This window comes from Hipposideros armiger, unplaced genomic scaffold (genome assembly GCF_001890085.2).
Source record: "Hipposideros armiger isolate ML-2016 unplaced genomic scaffold, ASM189008v1 scaffold_646, whole genome shotgun sequence".
NCBI lineage: Eukaryota > Metazoa > Chordata > Mammalia > Chiroptera > Hipposideridae > Hipposideros > Hipposideros armiger.
The window spans coordinates 904,346-923,227 of NW_017731996.1; the positions used below are offsets into that span (position 1 = coordinate 904,346).

Consider the following 18,882-nt stretch of genomic DNA (forward strand, 5'->3'; position numbering starts at 1 on the left):
GCAGTCAGTGAGATAGAACCAAGGGAGGGGAGGGGCATGGTAGCTGGGGAGGAAATAATAAGCTGTGTCTAATGCCCTTGGTTGGTCAAGTAACACTAAGAATTAACCGTTGTTAATAAATGGACATCACTGGTGACCTTGACAAGAGCATTTCAGTGGAGTGGTGGAGGTGGAAGCTTAACTACACAGGGTCCCACAGAATATGGGGAAAAGGAAGTCAAGCAAGACATTGAGTACAGTGCAGGTCACCTTTGTGAGACATTTTGCTGTAATGTCTGTAATTTGCTGTAATGAGAGCAGAGAAATGGGGCAGTAGCTAGAGTGTCAAGCTGGGTCAAGAGAGGTCTATTTTTTTATTTTTGAGATGGAAGAAATAAACTCATGTTGGTATGTCAATGGGAAAGAAAAACGGTAAAATGATGAGAGGGAGAATTGAGGAAGAATTGCTGGATCTCTTGGACATCTTTGAGAAAATGAAACAGTACGGGACCTAGCACTGTACTACTCAAAGTGTGATCTGTGGACTAGTGATGGTCTAGGAACTGTTTGTCACCAGTTTGTGGCAGAAATTTAGAATAAATATTTATATATATTTTGTAGTAGTTTGACAAAAAATTTCATGTCTGTGGGATCTAATTATAAAAAATCTGACCTATAGTAGTCAAATTCATAGAGACAGAAAGTAGAATGGCAGTTGTCAGGGGCTGCAGAGAGGCAATAAGGAGTTATTGTTTAATGAGCACAGAGTTTCAGTTTTGTAAGATGAAAAGAGTTCGGAGCTCCATGGGAGTGTGAATGCACTTACTGTGAATGTATTTAATGCCATTGAACTGTACACTTAAAATGGTTACAATGGTAAAAAAAAAATTAAAAATCTAGGCTTACATTTAGTATGTCTGCTTTTAAATTAAATTAAAAAATTTTTAAAAGACACATTTATTCACTGTCATGATCAGACTATTACATTTAGCAATCAACAGCATGGGTGCAAAAAAAAAATCTACATTAAAACCCTTTGTTGGAATGCTTTACACTTTCCACAGAACAGAAACTAAAATAACCTGTTATACAATTAGTCACAAATACAGTCCTCGAGTTTTTTGCCCATACACATGAGTATTGTCTAAAACATGTCTTCTTTGTAGCAGCTAGGCCCTGCCACCACTGTGCTTGGCTGAGTTCACAAATCTGTTGTAACCTGTAGCTTCCCTGTCACTTCTCTGGCTCTCCTCTCCTGCTAAGCTTTGTTTCCTGGCAGTAATTAAAACCTTCTGCCACTGCCATAGCTACTGCTGCTGCTGGAACCGCCATAGCCACCTTGGTTTCGTGGTTTGGCAAAGTATTGGCCTCCACCACCATAGGGGCCAGAGCTTCTGCCTCCAAAGTTTCCTCCTTTCATGGGTCCAAAATTTGAAGACTGATTGTTATAACTGCCAAAATCGTTGTAGCTTCCACCACCTCCAAAATTGCTTCCATCATTACCAAATCCATTATAGCCATCCCCACTGCCACCATATCCTCCACTACCAAAACTGCCACCAAAGCTACCTTGACCACTGAAGTTTCCTCCACGACCAAAGTTGTCATTCCCACCAAAACCACCTCCTCGACCACCACCGAAGTTTCCAGAACAACTTCGACCTCTTTGACTGGATGAAGCACTAGCCATCTCTTGCTTAGATAGGGCTTTCCTTACTTCACAGCTGTGGCCATTCACGTATGGTATTTCTGAATGACAATCTTGTCTACAGAGTCATGGTCATCAAAGGTTACAAAAGCAAAGCCTCTCTTCTTGCCACTGCCTCGGTCAGTCATGATTTCAATCACTTCAATTTTCCCATACTGTTCAAAATAATCTCTTAGGTGATGTTCTTCAGTGTCTTCTTTAATACCACCAACAAAAATCTTTTTCACAGTTAAGTGGGCTCCAGGTCTTTGAGAATCTTCTCTTGAGACAGTCCTCTTTGGTTCCACAACTCTTCCATCCACCTTGTGTGGCCTTGCATTCATGGCTGCATCCACCTCCTCCACAGTGGCATAGGTGACAAACCCAAAGCCTCTGGAGCACTTGGTGTTTGGGTCTCTCATCACCACACAGTCTGTGAGCGTTCCCCATTGCTCAAAATGGCTCCTCAGACTCTTCATCTGTTGTTTCAAAGCTCAAACCTCCGATGAAGAGCTTCCGTAGCTGTTCAGGCTCTTTGGGAGACTCTGACTTAGACATGACGACCGCAGGAAGGGAGACTTGACGATGTTTACTTGGCGGCATCCACCGACAGAAAGCTAAATTTAATTTTTTAGTAATTAATTGCTATTGCATTTTACAAAAATATGGGTTTGTGACTGAGAATAAAAAACCACACCAAGTATTTTGAGAAAACCTGAGGAGGGTTTAACCTCTGCTAAAAGACAAATCATTAGTAGTAAGGAAAGGAAGGCAGAGGATAGGAGCAGAATTACAGGCAGAGCAGACTTACAGGTAATTGAAAGTTATGGTAGCTGGTGGGAACTTGTAGATGTTCTCTTTTTTTGCCTCATTTTCTCATTGAATTGGTAGTAAATTAATCAGTTAAGTGAGGATAAGGGAGAAAGATTTGAATAGAGAGATGTGAAATAGTTATTAGTAGGGTGAGTGAGTATATGGAACTGGAATAATGTAGTATTATAGTATAGTCAGGCGTTAGGGGCCTATTTGAGGATAATGATATCAAATTTAGAGGGAAGACCAGTCAGTATGGTTTGGGAATTTTCTCCACTCTCCCCCGTTTTGTTGCAGGTTCAGGATTGGAATTTCGTCAGGTGAGTACAAGGAAAGGAGAGCCGAACTGGAGAAATGAAGGGTAATACCTGGGAACGGTTTTCATAATGGACAATAGAATCTAAGCTGTTTCAAGGAAGGAAATGAGGACATAGGGTAGTGTGAGGAATAGCAGGTGGTAGGATCAGTGGATCTGGGTCTTGGAGTTGAAGAATTTTTGGAGTTGGATCTTAGAGGAAGAAAGCTAGAAAGGAAGGAGTTTGTGATGGGAGAGTAGGATAATTAAAATTGAGATTATAGAGGGGTTACAACTACTAGTAATGAGAAGATCTAAGGTATGAACATGGAAATGAGATGTTGAGGCAAGGGTGATGCCTAGAGGAGAGGAACCTGAGAGGCCAGGGCACTGGAAGAATTATCTAAGAGAATTGAAATCACCAAGAACTATGACAATGGTAATGAATAACGATGAACTAGAAGCACAGGGGTCTACAGGTGACTGAAACGAGTGAGTGCTCTAGTCTTCTGTTATGACGTAATATTTAAAGCTTTTATTTTTTAAAGGAAGAATAAAGGAAAAAGAGGCTTGGAAGGTGTGTGAATCCTTTAAGAGTCCGGAAACTGGAGCAACCAAAAGTCCGACGCCCGCTTGAGACTCCCCGACTGAGTCTGCGCAGTGAGAGTGAAGGCGGGGCCAAGCGCAGGCTCGCGAGCGGGGGCGGGCCCCCACGGGGGCGGAGTTTGCGTTCTGGGTCCGGCTGCTGTTGCGGCTGCTGCCCTTCCAGCTTCTGAGCGAAGGAGGCCGAGGCCTGGGCCAAGCCCGGAGCCGCCGCTCGCCGGATCCTCCTGGAGCCCCCGCGCCGGCTCAGCCTGGGGGCGGGCTCAGGCCCGGCCCGCCGCCGAGCCCAGGACAGAGGCTGCATGCCCGAGGACCAGGCCGGCACAGCTATGGTGAGGGAGCAAGGCCTGCCTGAACCGCAGCCGCCCGCCACCCTGGCCCCCACAGGCCTGCCCCTCCCTAGCTCTAGTGCCCCCTCTGCGCCCTGCCTTTACTTCACCCCCTTGTTACCACCCCCTTGGTGGCCCGCTCCTCCTTCCCTGTGTTCCCCGGCCACCTGCTGTGGTGACACAAACCCTTATCGCTCTGCTTCCCAGTGACACCCTTTTTTTGTCACCCCATTGACAGCCTCATTTGCGTTCCCCTTTGCCGCCCTCTTTTAGTCATTTAACCCGACCTTCCAATTCTCCTTCCATTTTGCCTTTTCTCTCTTTTGGGATCTCTACTCTTTCCGTCTTTCCCTCCCTATTTTTCGTTCCTGCTCTTTGCTCCCGCTTCTTGCCCCCTTTCACCATTTTATGTGCACTGCCACCTCCTTTCCGTAACGTTTCTCCCTTCGTCCTCTACCACCCACATTTCCTCTCCCCTTTATTGGCCATCCTCTCCCCCCCACCCCCGCTCTCACAGCTGTCCCCATTTCCTTCTACGGGCTTCAGGGGTCTAAGCACCAACAATTTGAGGGCGATTGCTTCCCAGGAGCTGTAGGGCGGGCAGATAGGATTCTTTGGCTTTCTTCTTCCTTTTCTCTTTGTAGAGGGGAAGAGGGAAGGTTGGAGGTGTTGGGGAGAGCCTGGAAGCCTTATTACCTAGTGTCATTGCAAAACTTGACTGATAGTGTGATTTGGAGTGATGGATGGAGTGAGGCGAGCATGCATACTATGACTTTATGACATATCTAAGCCTTTTGACAGAAATCATTAAAAATGTTTTGGAATGTATTTTTATTTTGACCGTCATTTAATGTGGAGATACAGTTTGGGAAATTTAAAAATATTTATTTACAGGGTTGACTGTTGTCTCAAAACAAATGGTTTGTTTTTGTTTAGAGGCAGAGACCCGGTGCTTCTGAAGACTGAAATCAGCTTGGCACTGTGATTGTGACAGTTCTCTTTAATACCTTCTAATACCTTCATTTGTTATGCGCGCTCTTCCTTTAGTTGGGAGACCCGTATTTTTGCAAATTTTCTCCTTCCTGTTTCAAAATAGGTTGAGGCTTCAGTTGGTTTTTTTCATTGAGTTGGGTCACACATGGTTTGCAGTATATTTAATGAACACATTGCTCCATCATATGCAGCCATCTAAATTTTGGTCTCTGGGAGAATAAGACAGTCTAGTGAGATCTAAGTCCTCGTAATTATGTTCTCCTAGGATGTTAATTTCTATCCCCCTTTCCCCCAATCTGTTTTTTTAGGAAAGTGGTTTATAATAAATTAATCTGTGAACTTTCCCTAACTCACTGACTCTGCATTTTGGGGTTGTCATTCTCCTGTGTCTGCCTCCATAACAACTCGTCACATTTACAATCCATCACACTGTCATTGTGTGTTAACCTGTTTCTTCTCCCCCTGAGATGTGAGTTCTAGGATGCAACTGTGCCTTATTCCCATTGCCGGGGCCAAGTAGGTGCTTGAATAATTCACTTTATGGTCTCATTTTGCTATCTGACAAGTATAATCTTAAGCTGAAATTTTAGGCAACTAGTGGACTACACAGAAAGACTGAGTTTTATTTTTGGTACAAAAAGGAAATTTAGTAAAATGTGATGATCTCTTCATAATAAAGAGCTGTCCTAGCTAAAACACCAAACTGTTGGATTTTTGGAAGTGTTGGCCCTCCCACTGAGAATGAAGGGATGAGTACAGAGGGAGAAGTTATGAACTCCTTTTTGAGTATTTTGGATCCAAAGGTATCATTTGAGCTGGGCCTAAGAGATGAGTAAGATTTATATAGATCATTTTGGGAAGGGAAAGAATGCTTTGTTGTGAATAAGAATAGAAAGTATTTAAGATGTATTATAGATAGATGGGTTACCTTTGTTTTTATCATGGAGGGATGTGGGAATGAACATGTATAGCAGGAAATGAGACTGGAAAGATATATTAGGCATGATTATGGTTTAGACTTTGCCTCCAACTAGCTTGATTTTTCCTTGCTTGTTAAAACACAAACACAGAGTAACAGTTATATATGGGAGAGGTGAAGAGGAGGCAAAACATTAGCTTATTATGAACTGAGAATTAGCTGTAGAAATTACTTTTTAAAAATTGCCTTGTGCAATATGTGTAGTAGGCATTCAGTAAATAGTTGAACATTATTGTAAAGCTTTTTGTATTTTATATTTTACAAAATTGTCATCATAATTTTTCAAAATTGTGTTTTGAATGTAGTCATGTGTCACTTAATGATGCGGATATGTTCCAAGAAATGTATTTTTAGGTGATTTTTGTCATTGTTTGAACATCATAACGTGCACTTATACAAGAGCCTATCATACCTTGGCTATATGGTATACCACCATTGTATTGGGTTGTCAGAAAAGTCATGACATTTTTTTTTATGTTTTTCGTTGCAAAAACGTGTCATGACTTTTCCAACAACTCAGTATATGCAGTCATTGACTGAAATGTCGTTATGCAGTGCATGACTGTAGTTGGGATGCCTAAGAGGTGTTCTCAAGCTTTAGCATGAATCAAAATCACTTGGAGGGATTACAGGCCGTCAGTTCTAGAGTTTGATTTATTAGGTCTGGAGCAGGGCCCGAGAGTTTACATTTCTAACAAGTAACCCATGTCATGTTTCTGGTCTCTAAACCATAATACTTTGAGAGCCATTGGTCTAAGATATAGCCCTTACTTTTTATTCATCTAACGATTTTTTTTGAGCGCCATCAACTGTGTTGGCATTGGGATATTACAAATAAGCAGATGTGGTCCCTGCCTTTTTGTATCTTATATGTGTGAACAATATAGAAATCAAGCAAAAAGAGTACTTTTAAATGTGATGAGTGCTAAGAAAAGAGTAACTGTGAGATCATGGTATGGGATAGTCAGGAATGACTTCCTAGAGGATCTTACTTTCAAAAAGAAAAAGGATTAAATTATAGGAATTATGTTGTGGAAAACTAGATAGAAGGAGTAGCACATGTGAATGACCTGTGGTGGTACTCTCTCTTGCCTGTTTAACTCTGAATGTCCTGGAGTTTTTAGCTCAAGGAACTTAAGGAAGCCCCATCTGCTGTGCTTACCCCTCAAAAAAACCCTAGTTACGTGCTTCTATTATATAACCCTCTTTCATAGGATACACATCAATTGTAATTTTACATTTCTTGCTGTGATTATTTGGTTAATATCAGATCATGGAGGACCTTGAATCATAGGCTCAGGAGTTTGGGCCTCATTGTAAAGACTTTGAGTACTTTGAAAGGTGTGTGTGTGTGTGTGTGTGTGTGTGTGTGTGTGTGTGTGTGTGTGTGTAGGAATGTTACACTTAAGAGATATGGAGGTTGATCACTAAATCAATATGAAACATGGTTTGGAGTGGGAAGAGCTGTTGCACTAGTCTGGGTGATAAGTGTGTGAACTTCTCCCTAACCTTGTTTTGATGGTGGTGATTTAGATTGGAGTAAGGAGAATATAGAGAAATGAAATATGCAAATCTGGCATACCACTTTTTGGCTGAGTGAATTTTCCATAGAGACATTATTATTGGAGTTGTGGAAGCAGCACATAATCCCAGCTTTGCAATTTTACACACTGGGCCTCAGTTTTCATACGTGCTGCCTTTAGAGATTTATGAGAATATTAAAAGTAAATTTACTGGGTGGGCCGAGTGGCGCGATGGTTAAGAACTGGCTTGGGATGCCAGAGGGCCCTGGTTCGGATCCCACATATGAGGGCCAGTGACACTGCCCTCTGCAGCTAAGATGCTGAACAGCAGCTCAACCTGGAGCTGGGCTGCCGTGAGTCGCTGGCGATGGCGTGGGCTGCAGCCCCTGTGGCAGTGGGTTGCCATGGGCTACCGTGTGTAGCCAGCAGCCAGCGTGAGGGGCCAGCAGCTGCCGTGAGCGGCCGTCCAGAAGCCGGTGACTGATCTGCCTTGCCCGGGAAGAGTGCAATGATGGTGCCAACTTGGGCCAGTGAAGCAACGTCCTCCACAACTAGACTGAAGAACAAAAGAACAGCAACTTGTCTGTTCCCCTTCTCCCAATTCCCCAGCACTGTTCCCATCCCCCCAAATCCCCAATAAAAATCTTTAAAAAAAAAAAAGTAAATTTACTATATCAGCGGCCTTCATTTACAAACAGTAGGTGTCCCAAAGGTCATGTAGAGAGAATCGGCACTTCCCAACCTCATTTAATTTTTGAAATATTTTTTTTTGTGTGGTATGAGAAAGGAGAGATTTTTAAGTATAATATATTTTATTTTAAAATTACACATATAATTTATTTAATAATACATTGACCCAAATACATTAAAACAAATTTCGGCCTTTTTCTGTTTAACAAACAACACATTAACATGAGATAAATCATTGTCATATGTTAAAATGAATTTATCTTATAATATAGATTGAAATTAATTATATTTATGGCACCAAACAGATAAGAACTGACTCTTTAACCTTAAATTTTGAATTCTTGCAAGTTTGTACTTAAAAAATCAACAAGTTTTTATAATTGTTCTGTTTTGTTTCTAAATGACAAAATACAGAAATGGTTCCAGGCTGCTACTTGGAAGCCTATCTCCACAAATAAAACATTGAAAGTATAGATAGTTTATTTTCAATCAGTGAAAACCCATATTGGATATAACTATCACCACATTTCTTTTTTTAATACTTAAAGAAATACTGAGATCGGACCGGTCGAGTGGCGCGCTGTAAGAGTTGGCTTGGGACGCCGGCTCTGAGCAGCAGGGCCCCATGTCAGATCCCACATGAGGGCCAGTGATGCTGCGCCCTCTACATCTAAGATGGTGAACAACAACTCCACCTGGAGCTGGGCTGCCATGAGTCGCCGGCGATGGTGTAGGTGGCAGTGGGGCTGGCCGGCAGCAGCGTGTGCTTTCCTGAGCTGCGGTGCGGCAGTCCAATGGCCTGCGAGCGACTGACTCTCCCAGGAAGAGCGCAATGATAATACCAACATGGAACAGTGAAGCGACGTCCTCCACAACTAGACTGAAGAACAAAAGGACAGCAACTTGTCTGTTCTCCTTCCCCGGTTCCCCAGCGCTGTTCCCCTCCCCCAATTTCCCAATAAAATCTTTAAAAAAAAAAAAAAGACTGAGATATTTTGATGTAATACCATTTAAGAATCCTGATCAGATAAATGCATTTATTTACTCTTATTTCATCATCAGTGTAGCTTATTTTTCTTGTCTTTAACCATTCAACAGTTCATTATAAAAATAAAAATAATTTTAAGCTGTGATGTTCAGTGTTCAGATGAAGTTGTAACAGTTGAGTGGCTATATCATGAGCAAGTCTCCTAATTTCCACTAATTTACATATATGCAGTAGATAAAATTTTGAATAATATCAAAGTATTCTATTTTTAAAGAGGAAAATTTAGATAGTTATTTTATTAAATGGTAAAAAATATACATATTGAAATAGACATCAATATTATTCTTAATGACCTGAACCATTCATGAATTGGGAAATGCTGGCCAGACCACTACTTTTTCCATAGATTCTAAAGCTATCCCTTAAAAACACATTTAACCAATAAGTGGCAGAAAAAGTCACTATTTACAATTGAATAAAAGACATTTTTATGCTATAGTAATTAAAATAGAAAAGTAATGTTAAAACAAAATTTTTGAATGCTGGGACATTCATACAATAGCTTCATTTACTGAGTACACAATGTATCACGTGATACACTAATTAATCTTTACAGTTCCATGAGGTCGATGATGTTTTCTCATTGTACAGATAAGAAAACTGAGGCTTTGAGAAATCAAGTAACTTTCCTAAGATCACATAGCTATTAAATGACAGAGCAGGGTTAAAGCACAGGTTTGTCTGACCCCTACACCTATGCTATTTCAAACACCTCCCCTGGACTTTTATGCAGTTGTAGGAATGTAGACTGAATTCAGACATTTAAAATATCTGTACTATTGTTTCCATTATAAAAATAATTCATATTTATTGAAAGAAAATTGGTCAAATGGTATGTATAATTTTATGGTTCTTTATCCACATTGCCAAATTGCCTTCTATAAAGCCCTTGAAGCAAAATATCAGATGTTCATGGCATTTTGTCTTTAGCATTTAGATACCTTTTTAATGTTGAAAGCTTCAGAGATAGGACAGGAATATACTTTCAGAATACATTAATGGGGGGGGGGAAATCAAAAGGCTGGTAGGAATTCAGTATTAATTTAAAGTGATACTGGTCTCTTAATTTTAACAGCATCTATTATGTATTGATACCAAGTATTATGCATACTTGGTATGCATGTAGATTTGTGAACTTTTTATGATATTTAAGGAGCCTGCAGTTTAGGCTCCACTAGTTTACAGTGTTTTTATAAGGCTGCTGTGGCCACACAGGTTGTATTGCACAACTCAAGTGGCAACCATGCATATGGACAGCAATGGGTCTACAAAGATCTGTATCCTGTGTACTTGGCAATGTCTAGCACATAGTAGGGGTTCAACAAATAGCTGTGGAATCAAAGTGTTTTGCATAGTATCATGATCTAATCCTTTAATGATCTAATCATTTTATGAGAAAAAGTCTTTGCATTTTATGCTCTGTAGTACTGAGCACACATTATGCTGTTGTTCTGGCCTCTAAGTTTCTTTACACTGTTCTTTTGCCTAGGATGCTGTCCTCCTTCTTGACTTTATCCTTCAAGTGTTTCCTTAAACCTTACCTCTTTTCTGAGGTCTTCAGTTTCCTCCAGGCAGCTTTGGGTTACTTTTTTCCATATGCCTTTCCTGTGCTTCGTGTATGTCTTAGTTACAGCAGTTATTCTGTGGTGGTGGTATTGTGTGTTAAGGAGGCTGGCTGGCTCTCCAGATTGTGAGCTCTCTGAGGGCAAGGACAGTACTGTGTTTTATCAATTTCATGTCTTAAACACTTAATATACATAATGTCTGAAGACATGGTAAGAAGATAAATATTTGTTCAGTGAAAGAATGTGTGTATTTTGTAGAGAATTGAATATGGTGCTGTTAACTGAGATGTGAGTTATGAAAGAGGATAAAAAAGATGAACACTCTGTACAAGTCCCCTTGGGAAAAAGAGATTTGATGGATAAGAAATGTTGGATCAGATAGTTTTTCTTACTAGCCTAAATGGTACTTTTGACCTAGGATACAGTTTTCTGTGTAGAAGAATTCAGCTGAAAGAGTTGGGAAGGAAGCCAAGTGATTTCAAGATAAATTGCAAAGCAATATCTCTTTGTATAAATACTTGGAAATCATTTGTTTATAATTTGTGGAGGTGTCTTTCCAGAGAATAGAATATTTAAACACAGATAGTAAAGAATCAGTTACAGGTAAATTTAGAGGGGTGGTTAATCATTTAAACATTTTGTTAGCTCTGTGTAAAGATCTTTTGTTTTTTCTTTTTTTCTTTTTTCCTATCTCCAGTTCTCTTTTGTATAAACATTTTTCTTAGCTCTCTAGCATTTTAATGCCTGTTCAATGTCATATTCTCCTTTTCTAAAGACTTTTTTTTTTTAAAGCTTGAATATTCTTGGTTATGTAATGTCATTCGGGCCTTGTACCCTTTGGCAAATCATTTCACCTCTCTATGTCTCCATTTTTAAATCCCTAAAATGAAAAGTTTATTTATGTTAAATCCTCTCTGTGATCCCTTCTGCCTTTAAAAAAATGCAGTAAAATTCTAGCAAGGTAAAGGTAAGTATTAGAGTAGGTTTATTCTATTAGCTGTAGTACTATAGGATCATGGCAGGTTGCTTTTTATAGGTTTAAATTTTGTGTAAACTTGAGCTCTTACCTCCATGACTATATTACCCAACTTTTCACACCAGAAACAAATTCAATTATGTTAATATTTGCATAGAACTTTAGTATTTTTAAGGCATTTTCATATACTTTTTTTTTTTATTCTTCACTACCATTTTGTGTGGTAGTCATGATAGAGGCTTAGTGTCAATTTTATAGATAAGAAGTTAATTTATTTTCCTAAGGTCACACAGCTAGTAAGTATTAGAGCCAGGATTAACTGCAAGCCCAGTGCTCTTTCCATTATTAACCTGGCTTCTCTGTTTACCATATTATATTTCAAAACTCATACTGTTAGTTAAGAGGAAAATAATGCTAAAGTATCTCTGAGTTAGTGATTCCTATGATCTGCTCATCAGTTCAGTGATTACTGACTTGAATTTTTGTTTGGTTTCTTGGACTAGCTTTGTTATATGAGCTAAGATGGAAGGGAAGGGTATTTATTTACCTTTCCAGGCCTTGATCTCTTATAGATAGTCCTCTAGCTTCTGTAAATCCTTTAGCATATAGCCTTTTGCCACACTGGTCAGGCTTTGAAGTGATACATACGAGAAGCTTATCTTACCTGCCTTATTTGACATCTAGGGTTCTCTAAAAGTAGATGGTGTTTTTTTAAAAAGAAAAATAACTTCCTACAGTCTGTGAGAAATAGTTTAGCATATCTGTACCCTTGAGCATTAGTGCTACCTTCTTGACCGTCTTCCTCACTTGTAAAATGATTGTGTTTGGGGAAGAAGGTAAAGGGATTAGAGGGATTTCCAGTGAAGATGGTGTAGTAGGTAAATGCTGTGCTTGCATCCTCTCATGATCACATCAAAATTACAACTAAACTACAGAACAACCATCCTGGAGAATCGCCTGAAGTCTAGCTGAACAGAAGTCCTGTAACTAAGGATATACATGAAAAGCCACTTCCAGACTGGTAGGAGGGGCAGAGACACAAACAGGCTGATCCCACGCCCAGTTGGCTGTTAAAATTTGGGAGGGATATCTCAGCTGCAGAGGTTCCCCCTTGAGAAACATGGGGTTCCAGCCCCACATCAGGCTCCCCAACCAAGGGTTCCAGTGCTGGGAAGAGAAGTCCCCACAATTTCTGGCTGTGAAAACCAACAGAGATTGTGGCTGAGTGAGAGTGCTCGAGTCATAGGATTTCTTCTTAAAGGGATCACACATGGACTTACTCGCTGACAGAGTCACTCCCTCTGCGCTCCAATGCTGGGGCAGCAGCTCAAAAGGCACCAGGGACATACGAGGAGGAACTGAATTGTCTGGCTTTAGGGCAAGGGCTGGAGGGACAGCTTTCTCCGAGACAGAAGTGCTGGCAGAAGCCGTTGTTTCTTTGTTGAGCCCTCTCCCCTCCCAATGTGCATTGGCCGCTATATCTGAATCCCCCAAAACCTGACTAACACCATTCACCCTGCCCTGGTGATTCCCTAGGACCTTGCCCCACCCAATTTGTGGGCCTACCCAAGCTGCCTCTGTTGGCTTTTCCATACAGATGGCCTGTCTTGGCTCATGCTGCAGACTTTCCTAAAATCTCTTAAAGGTTCACAAACCCCCAAACAAGCAGCACCTGGCCTTGTGCCCTGTACTTCTTGCTAAGCAGCCCAAGCCTGGCACTAGCGGCAGCTGGCCTTGGTTTGCAGCTTAGCCTCTCCCAGGCACCTCCAAGCCCACCCAGCACGGGAGGAAGACATCTGCAGACCGCTTTGTGGCTCAGGCCAGGTGGTCCCAGGCAGGGCACAGGCTGCTGTTGAACCTGGCCTGTGGCAGGGCTCTTCCCAGAAGCCCTCCTCTTCTGGGACCGGCATGCCTGGTGGTTGGCTTCAGATCATGCTGGAGCACTGCCAGGCTACCTCAACAGACGGCACACCCAAAGGGCAGACTCGGCAGACACCAGAACCCTGCTAAAGCGAATCCTGCTCTGTAGGGTCAGCCCCTGCACACCAGCTCCTCCACTGTAGTCACAGCCAATCCTCATAACCAATCAACCCTAGGTTCAATCCTTCCCAATGACATGCAGACAGCAACCAAGGCTCAACAATAACAGGAGGACACATACAACCCATACAAGGGACACACCTGCACCTGGCTGCAGGGAGACTGCTACTGGGCCCCACAGGACACCTGCTACATATGGCTACTCTTAAGACCGGGAGGCATTGCACCTTTACCTAATACATAGAAATAAACACAGGGAGGCAGCCAAAGTGGGGAGACAAAGAAAACATGTCCTGAATGAAAAAATAGAACAAAGCTCCAGAAAAAGAACTAAACAAAATGGTGGTGAGCAATCTAGCAAATGCAGAGTTCAAAATACTGGTTATAAGGATGTTCAGTTATCTCAGAGAGAACTTCAGCAAAAAGATGGGAAACATAAAAATGGAGATAGAAAACATAAAAAAGAACCAGTCAGAAATGAAGAATACAATAACTGAAATAAAGGATACAATAGAGGGAATCAACAGATTATATGGAGCAGAGGATTGAATCAGCAATTTAGAAGATAAGGTAGCAGAAAACACCCAATCAGAACAGCAAAAAGAAAAAAGAATTCAAAAAAATGAAGATAGTTTAAAGGGCCTCTGAAACAACATCAAGTGTACTAACATTTGCATTATATGGGTACCATAAGGAGAAGAGAGAGCAAGGGATTGAAAACCCATTTGAGGAAAACTTCCCTAACCTGGTGAAGGAAATAGACATACAAGCCCAGGAAGTGCAGAGGATCCTAAACAAGATGAACCCAAATAGGCCCACACCAAGACACATCGTAATTAAAATGCCAAAGCTCAAAAACAAAGAATCTTAAAAGCAGCAGGAGAAAAGTAGTTTGTTACCTATAAGCGAGCTCCCATAAGACTGTCAGCTGATTTCTCAACAGAAACTTTGCAGGCCAGAAGGGATTGGCACAAAATATTCAAACTGATGAAAAGCAAGGACCTACAACTAAGGTTACTCTACCCAGCAAAACTGTCACTTAATTTGAAGGAGAGATAAAGAACTTCCCAGACAAGAAAAAGCTAGAGATCGTCACCACCAAACCAGTGTTACAAGAAATGTAAAACGGACTTCTTGAAGAAGAAGGAGGAGGAGGAGGAGAAGATAAAAATATGAATAATAAAATGGCAATAACTACATATTTGTCAACAATTACTTTAAATGTAAATGGATTAAATGCTCCAATCAAAAGACATAAGGTGGCTGAAAGAAAACAAAACCCTTACATATGCTACCTACAAGAGATTCACTTCAGATTGAAAGGCACACAGACTGAAAGTTGAGGGATGTCAAAATATATTTCATGAAAATGAAAACACAAAAAAGCTGGAGTAGCAATCCTTATAGCAGACAAAATAGACTTTAAAACAAAGGCTATAACAGGAGACAAAGAAGGACCCAGTAATCCTACTCCTGGGTATTTATCCTAAGAAACTTAAAACACTACTTTGAAGTGACATGTGCATCCTTATGTTCACTACAGCATTATTTACAATAGCCAAGATATGGAGGTAAGCTGGGTGTCCAACAATGGATGAATGGATAAAGAAGAGCTGATACATATATACAATGGAATATTACTAAGCCATCAAAAAGAACGAAATCTTGCCATCTGCAACAACATGGATGGATCTAGGGTATTGTGCTGAGTGGTATAAATAAGACAGAGAAAGACAAATGTCATATGATTTCACTAATATGTGGAATCTAAAGTGTAAAATAAATAAGACAGAAACAGATTCATAGATACAGAGAACGTTTTGATGGTTGCCAGATGGGAGCGAGGGTTGGGGAAATAGGTGAAAAAGGTGAAGTACAAATTGGTAGTTAGAAAATAGTCATGGGGACGTAAAGTATAGCATAAGGAATATAGTCAATAATATTGTAATAACTATGTATGGTGTCACATGGGTAATAGATTTATTGGGGTGATCACTTTATAAGTTATATAAAGGTCTAATCACTACATTGTACACCTGAAACTAATATAATGTATATCAACTGTAACTGAAAAACAAAAAAAATTATTTAAAAAATAAAAATGGCTTTATATTACTACAAAAAATTTTTAAAAAAATAAAATAATTGGATCATATCTAAGGTTATATTAGGTGTTTATTCCTGGAAGTCTGACTTGTTTGAATTATTGGGTCATCGGGAAAGTCATGATGTATTTTTTTATGTTTTTCAATGCAAAAATGCGTCATGACTTTCCCGACGACCCAATAGTAGTAGAAAAAACAAACAAACCATAAATGAAGGAGTAATTTCCCATGGAGTACTACAAAAATGAGGAGTCAAAGATTGTCCCATACCTGAAGTTTCTTAGACCCATGAACGCAAATGACACTTGCCTGCCTTTCAGTTCCATTCTTTAATTTCAGGGCTGGACTTGGGAATTATATTTCTCTCTGAACATATAGTTTCTTTCTCTAAGGGCAAATAAGTATTTTAAATACACCTAACAATAAATTTGTGCTTTGACTGTTCATTTATTCATTTAATAAATACTTAGTGTCCACTATGTAGTAGGCATTGTTTTAGGTTCTGGGAACACAGCGGTGTAAACAATGGAGTTTATATTCTATAATAATGGCTAACATTTCTTGAGCAGTTAATATATGCCAGTCACTGTTATAAGTTGCTTAGAATTTATTTAATTCTGATAACAGTCCTATGATATAGGGACTAAGAATTTATTTAATTCTGACAACAGTCCTATGATATAGGGATTATTATTGTCTGCATTTGACAGATCATGAAACTGAGGTGCGGGGAGATTAAGTATTTTGCCTAAAGTTACATAGTTTTGTACGTGGTAGAGCTGGCATTTTAATCCAGGCAACCTGACTCTTTTATTTTTTTTTTTTATTTTTTTTTTATTGGGGAATTGGGGGGATGGGAACAGTGCTGGGGAATTGGGGGAAGGGGAACAGACAAGTTGCTGTCGTTTTGTTCTTCAATCTAGTTGTGGAGGATGTTGCTTCACTGGCCCAAGTTGGCACCATCATTGCGCTCTTCCCAGATGAGGCAGATCAGTCGCCGGCTTCTGGACGGTTGCTCACTGCGGCTGCTGGCCGCTCACGCTGGCTGCTGGCTACACACGGTAGCCCATGGCAACCCACTGCCACAGGGAGTGCAGCCCACGCCGTCGCCTCCCGGCAGCCCAGCTCCAGGTTGAGCTGTTGTTCAGCATCTTAGCTGTAGAGGGCAGTGTCACTGGCCCTCATATGTGGGATCCGAACCCGGGCCCTCTGGCATCCCAAGCGAGTTCTTAACCATCGCGCCACTCGGTCGGCCCCCAGGCAACCTGACTCTTAACCTCACACTTTTCACCACAGTATTACTCTCCTTTAGAGAAATGTAAATAAAAAAATTAACTTCTAATAAAAAAATAGCCAAGTTTGTAATCTTTGTAGTCACCTGGTTCCTGGCCCAATCCATAGAAAAAAATCATTCAGGAATACAAAAAATGGAGCACTGTCAGAGCCATTATCTTCTATTGGAGGATTTGTCAGTATTAGGAACCTTTCAGGTAGGAGATGAGATTTTGAGCCAGATGCATATGAGTTGGAACTAAGACAGCTGCATAAAACCAGGACCTTAAAAAGCATACATCCTTAGTGAAAAGGTAGACTAAAATATATCTGCCTGATGGTGTATGGAGACACAGGCTTGCATGTTTACTTTGATATGGATTCTGGATGGCAAAATTCTCTGAGGATTAACAACCATGAGCCTGCTGTCCTATGTGTCTGAAAATTTTATATTGTACAAGATCGTGGCTAATAAGTGGGAAGGGAATATTGACTGAGTCTCTGTCAGACATTGTGATGGGGGCTTTACACACATGCTCTCACTTCATCCTAACAATAGCATCATGAGATAAGCACTAATATTATCCCCATTCTACAAAGGACAGGCTGTCAAAAAAGCCAGATATTGTACAGTATAACACCAATAGAATTCAAATCCGGGTCAACTATTCCTCCTGCTAACCACAGTGCCTCTGGAAAAGTCACTTCATTTTTGTGCCCTTGCTTCCTTAGCCATGAAATGAAATATTTTATTTATTGTAATGTTTTTTCTTTCACTTCCTGAGGTTATTATATCAAATGAAATAAAGCATATGAATAGGCTTTGTTTTCTGTAAAACATTGTTACCAGCATCATCCATGAAGTATATTTTCTGTATAATTAATGAGACCTCATTACTCAGTGATTCTGAAGTCTACCAGGCCTTGTCTTGAATTAAGGGAATTTTAATACTTTTTATTATCAGATGTTTCCTGTAATAGCGTCGTGAGGAGAAATGAGTTTTGAGGCAAGTTGCCATATAGTAATTTACTAATTCATTGAACAAATAATTTATTGGATGCATTTTATGGGCCTTCAGTTCCCAAGTATAAAAGATGCCTGATCTGTGAGTATCTATTTCATTTTTTGTCATATCAACAGCAGTGGAATCCCTGGTCCCTTCTAACGTGGACTACAATTGCGATGTGTACTTAATTCCTAGTGTCTCCCACCTTCCCACTTGGTAGAAATGGATGGGCCAAAGTTCAGAATGTTGAAATGCTTCTTGGACATGACTCTGGCAACACAGTAATGGAATGAAGCTTTTAAATATATAAAACAAACCAACCAACAAGATAGATAACTAAGTCATGGGGAAATGACTGAGAATGGCTCCAGCTGAGTGTTGCATAGATGACTAAACACTTCAAGGAAGGAGAGTATAAGAAAGAAAAAATATATATAACGGATATTAAAAGAAAGCAATGAGAAGGTTTAGGAAAGGCTAATGAGTGTCAATATGAGATTCCTCAAAGACAGACCCTGTGGCCTTTAGAACCTGAGCAATGAGTTATCTTTTGGTTAATTATAAGGAAAAATACACTTTATGAATGACACTGGTAACAGTATCTTACAGTAAACAAAGCCTATTCATATCCTTTATTTCATCTGATACAATAACCTTATGGAGTGAAAGGAAAAGTATTACAAATTTCATTTTACGGATAAGGAAGCTGAGGCACAAAAATGAAGTGACTTTTTCACAGGCGTTGTGGTTAGTAAACAGAAGAATACTGGACCTGGATTTTAATGAATAATAAGTAATGATCCTCTTTGTTCTTGGGAGGTAAGGAGCTGGGCGCTGAAGAAATGGAAAGCCAACTGAAAAACATTGCTATTAGTGCATGTGTGTCTTTTCTTTTTTTTTTTTTTTTTAGCTGAGCCATCCCGCCACCTGTTGGCAGCTCACGGCTGCTCAGCTCGGGCTGACTCGAACCGCTGTTGC

At 40.3% G+C, this 18,882-nt stretch overlaps 1 protein-coding gene and 1 pseudogene across 2 annotated transcripts in view; one reads left to right on the plus strand and one right to left on the minus strand.

Annotated features, from left to right (window-relative positions):
- Positions 1-951: 951 nt before the first annotated feature.
- On the minus strand, positions 952-2,224 carry LOC109372583 (heterogeneous nuclear ribonucleoprotein A1-like; annotated as a pseudogene).
- A 1,274-nt stretch (positions 2,225-3,498) lies between these two features.
- ZYG11B (zyg-11 family member B, cell cycle regulator) overlaps positions 3,499-18,882 on the plus strand; it is an 85,813-nt gene continuing 70,429 nt past the window's right edge. For both annotated transcript variants that reach the window (XM_019625969.1, XM_019625970.1), the window contains exon 1: positions 3,499-3,709. In XM_019625969.1, the coding sequence (XP_019481514.1) occupies positions 3,680-3,709 (30 nt within the window). In that variant the 5' untranslated portion in view covers positions 3,499-3,679. The remainder of the gene's footprint in view (positions 3,710-18,882) is intronic.